The following is a 12807-nucleotide window of genomic DNA, read 5'->3' as shown; positions in this document are numbered from 1 at the left end:
CTGGATGCAAGTGGATATTTACCTTTGTGAAGCTGCGCCCTCGGCATGTCCAGAAAATGGGGTCGACAAGCTCTTGTTGTCTGGAACGCTGCCTGTTGCCAGCAGCCAGCAGCATGACAAGCATTATGCAGTGTTTGGGCACTGCGAGTGACATCACAGCCTCAGATCTGACACGCACAGCGCGGCTCCTGCACATACACACTGCATAATGAAAACATCAGAGTTACATAAATATGGAATTTGTGTAAATGTCTGCATTAGGCCCATTGGAAAGATGACATTCCCTCCTGCACGGCACTGTCCTGCCCAGAATGCACGCTGCTTTAGCATTTCAAGTCTGACTGGTCCAGATCACCATCAGGTACAAAGGTCGTCTTTTGTCCTGCAGGGTGTGGCTCAGACCCTTTACATAATCACCGCACCTAAAGCATACCTCCCAACATGACCCTCTCCAGGAGGGACAGAATGCTCTGCTTCTGGACTTCCCTCTTAATATATGATTGCCCTCACCTGTGGTGAAACACCTTTCTTATCCATTAACCTGTTCAAAACAGGTGAAGGCAATCATAAATTGAGAGGGAAGTCCAGAAGCAGAGCATTCTGTCCCTCCTGGAGAGGGTCATGTTGGGAGGTATGCCTAAAGCACAAGTTGCATTGGAAATTCAATATATGTATGTGTGTGTGTATATATATATATATATATATATATATATATACATATATATATATATATATATATTTACATATATATATATATATATACACATGTTTCAGGAGACTGTCAGTCCTGTATTTTAAGTATATGTTCTCTGCATACCAGACTGTCAGGAGGCGTAGAGGATCAGTCCTGGGTTCTGGAACAAATTTCAACATTCAAAATACCGACATGATCTGAATGCTGACATTCAGAATGCAGACGTAGACGTGGAGGTCAGCATGCCAAATTGTGTATATGACAGTCTTACCTAACCCTAAGCGCAGCCTAACCCTAAACCTAGATTTGGGCCTAATTCAGTAAGGATTGCAAATTCTGCTAATTCTGCGCCAGCAAGAGTTCTGTCGCCATGATCTAGGTCGCGGCGGCTGCATGTGATGTCACGCAGCCGCCATGATCACGCCCCCGTTCGCACTGCACTGCCCCCGTTTGTCCGCCTCCGCCCCCGCAGTGCTCCGTCTCCTCCCTGGAAACGGAGCATTGCCTGCCCCGCAACCGCCTCTCCCTGATTGACAGGCAGAGGCGATCGCATTTTCTGCGCCCCCCTGCAGAAAATGCGGGTGCATGCATCAGACGGGCGCATGCGCAGGATGGGCGCTGCACATGCGCCTACATCTTTTTCTCAATATTTGCGGATGGATTGCACACTGCGATCCAAGCTGAATTAGACCCTATATCCATAAATTCAACCAAAATTGTCTGTCGACATTCTGGGTGGGATGTTTCACCTTAAAAATGCGTCCAGATTTCCGAAATCTGCTGTTTTCGGAGGTGTGCTGCATTCTCCAAATGCATAAAAGTGGTCCGCAGCTTATATCGGAGATAACTGCTTCGGACCGCCAGCACTGCAGCCCCATAGGACGCTGTTGGGCTGTAATGTGCCAGTATGCATCAAGCTCCAGCAAAACTTTCCAGAGCTTGATCCCAATAGGCAACGCCATTTACATACTCTCCAACATGACCCATTCCACTAGGTACAAAATGCTCTGTTCCTGGACTTCCTCTCCATTGGCGACTCCAGAGGTGGGGCTGCAGCATAGTCCAAATTTCAGATAGGGGAGCCACACCAACTGCCACCACAAACTGCCAAACATTGCCTGCCGGGATTTACTGGCAGTGGGCAGGGGCGTAGCTACACCTTTGGGGGCCCCATAGAACAATTTCCACGGGGTCCCCAGCGCACCCCCCCTCCCCTCCCTGGCCCCGATGGTGGACAGAGAGCAGGTGGAGCCGGCGTGCGGGCGCTCACCTTCAATGCCCCGTGCTGGTTGCTCTGCAGGATCGCCCGGCCTTGCTCTGTTCTCTCTCCTCACTGACTTAAACAGGGAGGAGGCAGGGCTGTGGTCTGGGGATGTCCCTGCAAGCACAGCCGCGCTTCCTCCCAGCATCTGACTGTGAGAGACGGAGCGGCCAGGAGAGAAGTTAAATAAAAAGCAGCACAAATAGGTGCAGGGAGAGTGCAGGGCCCCGGAGGCAGCCAGGGCTCCATAGCAGCTGCACTCCCTGCACCTATGGTAGCTACGCCCTTGGCAGCGGATGTGGCTCCCCTATTTGAAATTTGGACTGTGCTGCATCCCCACCTCTGTAACTGCCACTGACAAGGAAATCCAGGAACAGAGCATTTTGTACCTAATGGAATGGGTCATGTTGGAGGATATGCATCTATAAATGATGTTGCCTACAGGAACCTACTGGCATCTTTACGTGATGCGTCCCCAGAGAGGGCTTACACAGTCGCTGAGAGCAGCGCATGCAAAGTGCGACTCCATGGTCACCTGAAAGTCCACACACTGCAAGGGACAGTCTTATCAGAAGTGCTGTCCTTTACTTAACTCTTCATGCATTCATCGTCACTAAACGCCGCTAGACGTGTGGTAAGTGGCAGGATGTATTGCCTGCAAAATGCAATGCTTGGTACATGACATGTCTACATCCTGGTATTGTAATCATTGCGAATGTGGCCTTGAAGAAAGTATACCGCTCTCCTGTGACCAGGAACAGTGGTTCTCAGGATCTTCATGCACTGCTAAGTGGAGAACTGCCTCATTTGCAATCATTTATGTAAAAGTAACCGAAATGGTGCAAAACCCAGTTAGTGGTATTCACAATTACTGTAGATGTAGTAGAAGCTGCCGTCCCTGCAAATCAGTGACCTGAGTCACCTTGCAGGGGTTACAGGCATGTGATCTAAATGTACAATATGTAATACTTCTTCATGGAAGCAGAATAATAAAGTTCCAGATGTGACTGAGCACATACGTACAGTAAACCTACTATTAATATGGCTCATCTGTGCGCGAAAAATGTATTGTTTTCAGGATATGTAAGCTAACACACTTGGCTATACCTACCTCACTAGAAATGAATGCATACTTACCTACTTTTCCCTTCTGTGCCCCGGGCTATACGGGGAGGTCCAGCTGGGAGTGACAGTTGTGTGGCACCACAAATTGCATCCCTGCCACCTGTGATGTAAATGCCGTGATTTGAGGGATTATATCTCAGGGGGTGGAGCCATGATGTTGTGATTCACAGCAAATCACATGATCTAGTCTTATCCACTGGAGCAGTGGGCGCGATGTGGGAGGGTGGTTTATTTTCTCAGGAGTGCGGGAGATATATCCCAAATTTGGGAGTCTCCCAGAAATTCAGGGGGGAATATGCGATTATAAATTAAAATGCAGCCAAATACAGGTTCTAAATAGTTTTAAAAATGATTAATGATTAAGACTAAGGCCCTCATTCCGAGTTGTTCGCTCGCAAGCGGATTTTAGCAGATTTGCTCATGCTAAGCCGCCGCCTACTGGGAGTGAATCTTAGCATCTTAAAATTGCGAACGATGTATTCGCAATATTGCGATTACACACCTCGTAGCAGTTTCTGAGTAGCTCCAGACTTACTCGGCATCTGCGATCAGTTCAGTGCTTGTCGTTCCTGGTTTGACGTCACAAACACACCCAGCGTTCGCCCAGACACTCCCCCGTTTCTCCGGCCACTCCTGCGTTTTTTCCGGAAACGGTAGCGTTTTTTCCCACACGCCCATAAAACGGCCTGTTTCGGCCCAGTAACACCCATTTCCTGTCAATCACATTACGATCGCCAGAACGAAGAAAAAGCCGTGAGTAAAATTCCTAACTGCATAGCAAATTTACTTGGCGCAGTCGCAATGCGGACATTGCGCATGCGCATTAAGCGGAAAATCGCTGCGATGCGAAGATTTTTACCGAGCGAACAACTCGGAATGACCCCCTAAATGCACACAATGGTGCGCCAGCATTTAGCAGTGTGGTTGAGTTGTGTATATCTGATGGCAAATTGTGCTAAATGCCCCCTACAAATAAATACACACAGAGAACAGTAAAAAAAAGTTTAAAAAAATAAATGAATTGCTAAAATTTCCGAACTCTGGGGGTGATGTATCAAGCAGTGAAAAGGTGGACCAGCTTTGAGGGAGTATTTATCAAGGATATAATAAACAATGATGGGTAGAGGCTGATTGGTTTCTAAGGGCAATTTGTCCGCTGGGCCACTTCTCTACTCTTTTCACTGCTTCGTACATCATTCCCCTCTGTGTCTGAACTGATTGAATTGGCCATAATTAAACTTTTTACACCAGCACATTATAGTTTGTTAAATGATTTGCTGAAATATTTTTCCTCATGCATTTGTTCTTGAATCCAAATGAAAGCAAAATTAGGAGGATGTGGAGCCTTGCAGCAACACTGATCAAACACTAGAGGGTGCACGTTACACACACAAAAACACAAACTCACACGAGCAGTGTAGCAGTTGTGAATGAATAAGGGGGGTCATTCCGAGTTGTTCGCTCGTTATTTTTTTGTCGCAACGGAGCAAATAGTCGCTAATGCGCATGCGCAATGTCCGCAGTGCGACTGCGCCAAGTAAATTTGCTATGCAGTTAGGAATTTTACTCACGGCATTACGAGGTTTTTTCATCGTTCTAGTGATCGTAATGTGATTGACAGGAAGTGGGTGTTTCTGGGCGGAAACTGCCCGTTTTATGGGAGTGTGTGAAAAAACGCTGCCGTTTCTGGGAAAAACGCGGGAGTGGCTGGAGAAACGGAGGAGTGTCTGGGCAAACGCTGGGTGTGTTTGTGACGTCAAACCAGGAACGACAAGCACTGAACTGATCGCAGATGCCGAGTAAGTCTGGAGCTACTCAGAAACTGCTAAGAAGTGTCTATTCGCAATTCTGCTAATCTTTCGTTCGCAATTTTAATATGCTAAGATTCACTCCCAGTAGGCGGCGGCTTAGCGTGTGCAAAGCTGCTAAAAGCAGCTTGCGAGCGAACAACTCGGAATGACCCCCCAGATTCTTTTTTTTTTTTTTTTTTTTAGGTGTAAATGTATAATTTATGACTTATAACCATATGCTCATTATCTGCTTTCCTATGTGACATGTACTGCAAAAATTTTTTAAGTTTCTGTTTTTATGTCAGTGGTACATGCATTGGGAATTGTCTATAGAAATGTTTTTTCCCAGCCAGAATTAAGACTATGAATACATGTATTCTGAGAAGTGCTCCCATTGCCCACAGACAGTGGAGGCAACCATTTTGTCACCTCAACAAATATTCCTGAAAAAAACAGTCCGTCCACTAGGAAATAGTGACATCACCGAGGCACTTTGGATCTTGGGCCGTCTCATGAGTATTGGCTTAAGCTCACAAAATGGATGCCACCATGGTTTGTAGCTAATTCATATATTAAAGCTGCAACTGTTTTACACATTTCCCTCAAGTTTTTATTAAGTAGTTGTTAGTGTCTGTAGTTGTGTTCCCTTGTAATATGATTTGTAAAACTGTTGTCTTGCCCTAATCTCAGAAGCAATCTCCTGCTTTAGGGCTTAGGCCCACATGTAAACGTATAGCTACCTACACATTGGAACGATGGACATGCTTGAACTTGTTCTAGGTAATGTTATCCTGACGAGGTGTATTTATGTTTATTATTCATATTGGGTCATTCCATGGTAGTTCACCCAGGAGGCATGACACCCACTGACTCAGATTTTCATGATACTTTGTACACTTGATACTACCACGTAGCTACTAACCCATGACAAATTATTCTTCTGTAGGCCTCACAGTTTTCGAGATATAGGGGGTCAAAGTTTTAAAAAATTGCTGGGAAATGATGATGCTCCGATTTTTATGAGGTGTATCTGGAAAAAAAATTCACATCTCAGTGCCTAATCCACGTATCACTTTGAAATTTTGACCCTTTGTCAATCAAAATATGGAGATTCTAGTAAATTTTTTTTTATCAATCTTGCCTGACTTAGAGAGTTCATTAGGGGTTGTTCACTCGTTGCCGATTTTCGCTATAATGCGATTAGTCGCTTACTGCGCATGCGCAAGGTTCGCAGAGCGCATGCGCTTAGTTATTTTACACAAAAGTTAGGTATTTTACTCACGGCATAACGAGGATTTCTCTATCGTCCTAAGTGGATGCTGGGGTTCCTGAAAGGACCATGGGGAATAGCGGCTCCGCAGGAGACAGGGCACAAAAGTAAAGCTTTTACAGGTCAGGTGGTGTGTACTGGCTCCTCCCCCTATGACCCTCCTCCAGACTCCAGTTAGATTTTTGTGCCCGGCCGAGAAGGGTGCAATTCTAGGTGGCTCTCATAAAGAGCTGCTTAGAGAGTTTAGCTTAGGTTTTTTATTTTACAGTGATTCCTGCTGGCAACAGGATCACTGCAACGAGGGACAGAGGGGAGAAGAAGTGAACTCACCTGCGTGCAGGATGGATTGGCTTCTTGGCTACTGGACATGAAGCTCCAGAGGGACGATCACAGGTACAGCCTGGATGGTCACCGGAGCCACGCCGCCGGCCCCCTCACAGATGCTGAAGCAAGAAGAGGTCCAGAATCGGCGGCTGAAGACTCCTGCAGTCTTCTTAAGGTAGCGCACAGCACTGCAGCTGTGCGCCATTTTCCTCTCAGCACACTTCACACGGCAGTCACTGAGGGTGCAGGGCGCTGGGGGGGGGGCGCCCTGGGAGGCAAATGAAAACCTTTAAAAAGGCTAAAAATACCTCACATATAGCCCCAGAGGCTATATGGAGATATTTACCCCTGCCTAAATGTACTAAATAGCGGGAGACGAGCCCGCCGAAAAAGGGGCGGGGCCTATCTCCTCAGCACACGGCGCCATTTTCTGTCACAGCTCCGCTGGTCAGGAAGGCTCCCAGGTCTCTCCCCTGCACTGCACTACAGAAACAGGGTATAACAGAGAGGGGGGGCAAAATAAATGGCAATATATTAATATAAAAGCAGCTATAAGGGAGCACTTAATCATAAGGCTATCCCTGTCATATATAGCGCTTTTTGGTGTGTGCTGGCAGACTCTCCCTCTGTCTCCCCAAAGGGCTAGTGGGTCCTGTCTTCGTATAGAGCATTCCCTGTGTGTCTGCTGTGTGTCGGTACGTGTGTGTCGACATGTATGAGGACGTTATTGGTGTGGAGGCGGAGCAATTGCCAAATATGAGGATGTCACCTCCTAGGGGGTCGACACCAGAATGGATGCCTTTATTTGTGGAATTACGGGATAGCGTCAACTCGCTTAAGCAGTCGTTTGCCGACATGAGGCGGCCGGACACTCAATTAGTGCCTGTCCAGGCGCCTCAAACACCGTCAGGGGCTGTAAAACGCCCCTTGCCTCAGTCGGTCGACACAGACCCAGACACAGGCACTGATTCCGGTGGTGAAGGTGACGAATCAACCGTATTTTCCAGTAGGGCCACACGTTATATGATTTTGGCAATAAAGGAGATGTTACATTTAGCTGATACTACAGGTACCACTAAACAGGGTATTATGTGGGGTGTGAAAAAACTACCAGTAGTTTTTACCGAATCAGAAGAATTAAATGACGTGTGTGATGAAGCGTGGGGTGCCCCGATAAAAAACTGCTAATTTCGAAGAAGTTATTGGCTTTATACCCTTTCCCACCAGAGGTTAGGGAGCGCTGGGAAACACCTCCTAGGGTGGACAAAGCGCTAACACGCTTATCAAAACAAGTGGCGTTACCCTCTCCTGAGACGGCCGCACTTAAAGATCCATCAGATAGGAGGATGGAAAATATCCAAAAAGGTATATACACACATGCAGGTGTTATACTACGACCAGCTATTGCGACTGCCTGGATGTGCAGTGCTGGGGTAGTTTGGTCAGAGTCCCTGATCGAAAATATTGATACCCTGGACAGGGACAATATTTTACTGTCGTTAGAACAAATAAAGGATGCATTTCTTTATATGCGTGATGCACAGAGAGATATCTGCACACTGGCATCACGGGTAAGTGCTATGTCCATTTCGGCCAGAAGAGCTTTATGGACACGACAGTGGACAGGCGATGCGTAGAGGAGTTATTTGGGGTCGGTCTATCGGATTTGGTGGCCACGGCTACGGCCGGGAAATCCACCTTTCTACCTCAAGTCACTCCCCAACAGAAAAAGGCACCGACCTTTCAACCGCAGCCCTTTCGTTCCTTTAAAAATAAGAGAGCAAAGGGCTATTCATATCTGCCACGAGGCAGAGGACGAGGGAAGAGACAGCAACAGGCAGCTCCTTCCCAGGAACAGAAGCCCTCCCCGGCTTCTACAAAAGCCTCAGCATGACGCTGGGGCTTCGCAAGCGGACTCGGGGGCGGTAGGCGGTCGTCTCAAGAATTACAGCGCGCAGTGGGCTCACTCGCAGGTAAATCCCTGGATCCTGCAGATAATATCTCAGGGGTACAGGTTGAAATTAGAGACAGAGCCACCTCGCCGTTTCCTGAAGTCTGCTTTACCAACGTCCCCCTCAGAAAGGGAGACGGTTTTGGAAGCCATTCACAAGCTGTATTCTCAGCAGGTGATAGTCAAGGTACCTCTTCTACAACAAGGGAAGGGGTATTATTCCACTCTTTTTGTGGTACCGAAGCCGGATGGCTCGGTAAGGCCTATTCTAAATCTGAAGTCCTTGAACCTGTACATAAAGAAGTTCAAGTTCAAGATGGAGTCACTCAGAGCAGTGATAGCGAACCTGGAAGAAGGGGACTTTATGGTATCCTTGGACATCAAGGATGCGTATCTCCACGTTCCAATTACCCCTCACACCAGGGGTACCTCAGGTTCGTTGTACAAAACTGTCACTATCAGTTTCAGACGCTGCCGTTTGGTTTGTCCACGGCACCTCGGGTCTTTACAAAGGTAATGGCCGAGATAATATTTCTTCTTCGAAGAAAAGGCGTATTAATTATCCCATACTTGGACGATCTCCTAATAAGGGCAAGGTCCAGAGAACAGCTAGAGATGGGTTTAGCACTATCTCAAGAGGTGCTAAAGCAGCACGGATGGATTCTGAATATTCCAAAATCCCAATTAATGCCGACAACTCGTCTGCTGTTCCTGGGGATGATTCTGGACACAGTTCAGAAAAAGGTTTTTCTTCCCGAAGAAAAAGCCAAGGAGTTATCTGACCTGGTCAGGAACCTCCTAAAACCAGGAAAGGTGTCTGTACATCAATGCACAAGAGTCCTGGGAAAAAAAATAAAAAAAAAATGGTAGCTTCTTACGAAGCAATCCCTTTCGGCAGATTCCATGCAAAGGGATCTGTTGGACAAATGGTCAGGGTCGCATCTTCAGATGCACCTGCGGATAACCCTGTCGCCGAGGACAAGGGTATCCCTTCTGTGGTGGTTGCAGGAGGCTCATCTATTGGAGGGCCGCAGATTCGGCATGCAGGATTGGATCCTGGTGACCACGGATGCCAGCCTGAGAGGCTGGGGAGCAGTCACACAGGGAAGAAATTTCCAGGGAGTGTGGTCGAGCCTGAAAAAGTCTCTTCACATAAGCATTCTGGAACTAAGAGCAATCTACAATGCTCTAAGCCAGGCGGAACCTCTGCTTCAAGGAAGACCGGTGTTGATCCAGTCGGACAACATCACGGCAGTCGCCCATGTAAACAGACAGGGCGGCACAAGAAGCAGGAGGGCAATGGCAGAAGCTGCCAGGATCCTTCGCTGGGCGGAGAATCACGTGATAGCACTGTCAGCAGTATTCATCCCGGGCGTGGACAACTGGGAAGCAGACTTCCTCAGCAGACACGACCTTCACCCGGGAGAGTGGGGACTTCATCCAGAAGTTTTCCACATGCTATTAAACCGTTGGGTAAAACCAATGGTGGACATGATGGCGTCTCGCCTCAACAAAACACTGGACAGGTATTGCGCCAGGTCAAGAGATCCGCAGGCAATAGCTGTGGACGCGCTGGTAACACCTTGGGTGTACCAGTCGGTATATGTGTTTCCTCCTCTGCCTCTCATACCAAAGGTATTGAGGATTATACGGCAAAGAGGAGTAAGACTAGTGGCTCCGGATTGGCCAAGAAGGACTTGGTACCCGGAACTTCAAGAGATGGTCACGGACGATCCGTGGCCTCTACTTCTGAGAAGGGACCTGCTTCAGCAGGGTCCTTGTCTTTTTCAAGACTTACCGCGGCTGCGTTTGACGGCATGGCGTTTGAATGCCAGATCCTAAAAGGAAAAGGCATTCCAGAAGAAGTCATTCCTACCTTGATAAAGGCAAGGAAGGAGGTCACCGCGAAGCATTATCGCCGTATTTGGCGAAAATATGTTGCGTGGTGCGAGCAGCGGAGTGCTCCGATGGAGGAATTTCGACTGGGTCGTTTTCCTACATTTCCTGCAATCAGGATTGTCTATGGGTCTCAAATTGGGATCTATTAAGGTTCAAATTTCGGCCCTATCAATATTCTTCCAAAAAGAATTGGCCTCAGTCCCTGAGGTCCAGATTTTTATCAAAGGAGTACTGCATATACAGCCTCCTGTGGTGCCTAAGGTGGCACCGTGGGATCTAAATGTAGTTTTAGATTTCCTCAAATCCAATTGGTTTGAACCACTAAAGAATGTGGATTTGAAATATCTCACATGGAAAGTGACTATGTTACTGGCCCTGGCTTCGGCCGGGAGAGTATCTGAACTGGCGGCTTTGTTTTATAAAAGCCCTTATTTAATTTTCCATTCGACATAGAGCAGAGCTGCGGACGCGTCCGCATTTTCTCCCTAAGGTGGTATCAGCGTTTCACCTGAACCAGCCTATTGTAGTGCCTGCGGCTACAGACGACTTGAAGGACTCCAAGTTGTTGGACGTTGTCAGAGCCTTAAAAATATACATTTAAAGGACGGCTGGAGTCAGAAAATCTGCTCGCTGTTTATACTGTATGCACCCAACAAGTTGGGTGCACCTGCTTCTAAGCAGTCGATTGCTCGTTGGATTTGTGACAAAATTCAACTTGTACATTCTGTGGCAGGCCTGCCACAGCCTAAATCTGTTAAGGCCCATTCCGCAAGGAAGGTGGGCTCATCTTGGGCGGCTGCCCGAGGGGTCTCGGCATTACAACTCTGCCGAGCAGCTACGTGGTCAGGGGAGAACACGTTTGTAAATTTTTACAAATTTGATACCCTGGCAAAGGAGGACCTGGAGTTCTCTCATTCGGTGCTGCAGAGTCATCCGCACTCTCCCGCCCGTTTGGGAGCTTTGGTATAATCCCCATGGTCCTTTCAGGAACCCCAGCATCCACTTAGGACGATAGAGAAAATAAGAATTTACTTACCGATAATTCTATTTCTCGGAGTCCGTAGTGGATGCTGGGCGCCCATCCCAAGTGCGGATTATCTGCAATACTTGTACATAGTTATTGTTAACTAATTCGGGTTATTGTTTAGGAAGCCATCTTTCAGAGGCTCCTCTGTTATCATACTGTTAACTGGGTTTAGATCACAAGTTGTACGGTGTGATTGGTGTGGCTGGTATGAGTCTTACCCGGGATTCAAAATCCTCCCTTATTGTGTACGCTCGTCCGGGCACAGTACCTAACTGGAGTCTGGAGGAGGGTCATAGGGGGAGGAGCCAGTACACACCACCTGACCTGTAAAAGCTTTACTTTTGTGCCCTGTCTCCTGCGGAGCCGCTATTCCCCATGGTCCTTTCAGGAACCCCAGCATCCACTACGGACTCCGAGAAATAGAATTATCGGTAAGTAAATTCTTATTTTTTCATCATTCTGGTGATCGTAGTGTGATTGACAGGAAGTGGGTGTTTCTGGGCGGAAACTGGCCGTTTTCTGGGAGTGTGCGAAAAAACGCTGGCGTTTCTGGGAAAAACGTGGGAGTGTCTGCAGAAACGGGGGAGTGTCTGGGCGAACGCTGGGTGTGTTTGTGACGTCAAACCAGGAACGAAACTGACTGAACTGATCGCAGTGGAGGAGTAAGTCTGGAGCTACTCAGAAACTGCTAAGAAATTTCTATTCGCAATTCTGCTAATCTTTCGTTCGCAATTCTGCTAAGCTAAGATACACTCCCAGAGGGTGGCGGCTTAGCGTGTGCAATGCAGCTAGCGAGCGAACAACTCGGAATGAGGGCCATTATACGTTCCTTTACTTCATACTTAATAATTTTTTTTGTGCCAAAGAAAAAGTGGGTTCCATTAGCATTATCAACATAAGGCAGATGAGTTTTCTTGTCCCTTTCTTGTTTGAATTGAACCTTAAAGTATACTTCAAAAGGCTATGAACGAAAATAATGGAACTTTGATTGACATGGAATTACCCCATTATTAATAAATTATTTATAAAGTGCCAGCATATGCTCCATTTACAGAAAATTATGTTTGCAAGTTCACAATAGTTTCTGCCCCATTGGAGCTTACAATATAAATTCTCTACCAAACACAGATTTTATTTTAGGGATCAAGACATTTAAATGAGATACAGCGTGTGTAAAAGGTCTGGATATGGTGACCTAATGGATTAATTTGTTATGGGTGCTCTGGAGGTATTGATACATGAGAATTGTCCTATACTCTCAATAAGGGCATACGTGGCGATTTTTTACTATTCTTCAAGAGAAGCCCTGGAGAGCAGGTTCAGCGGATCACTGAGGGGGAGTTAGTGTCATTAAGCCCTGTCCCCATCATGGATGGGTCTAAGAAGTGGCAGTTGGGCCAAAATGACACGATTATCATTGAGTTGCATCATATTGGCCCTGCCCCCTCCCCAGGGATTCGCAATTC

At 47.1% G+C, this 12807-nt stretch overlaps 1 protein-coding gene across 9 annotated transcripts in view; it reads left to right on the top strand.

The window, feature by feature from the left end:
- Positions 1-12807, top strand: part of TTC7A (tetratricopeptide repeat domain 7A) — a 914714-nt gene that overhangs the window by 267709 nt on the left and 634198 nt on the right. Inside the window, exon 1 of one of the 9 annotated variants that reach the window (XM_063918716.1) lies at positions 2053-2589. The exons of the other annotated variants lie outside the window; for them this stretch is intronic. Within the exon in view, the coding sequence (XP_063774786.1) occupies positions 2554-2589 (36 nt within the window). The 5' untranslated portion in view covers positions 2053-2553. Of the gene's footprint in view, positions 1-2052; positions 2590-12807 lie in introns of those variants that run through there. 9 annotated transcript variants of the gene reach the window in all.

Source organism: Pseudophryne corroboree, chromosome 4, assembly GCF_028390025.1.
Source record: "Pseudophryne corroboree isolate aPseCor3 chromosome 4, aPseCor3.hap2, whole genome shotgun sequence".
In the NCBI taxonomy this organism is placed as follows: Eukaryota; Metazoa; Chordata; class Amphibia; order Anura; family Myobatrachidae; genus Pseudophryne; species Pseudophryne corroboree.
Note: the sequence above shows the minus strand (reverse complement) of the source record. Positions and strands in the feature narration are given on the sequence as shown.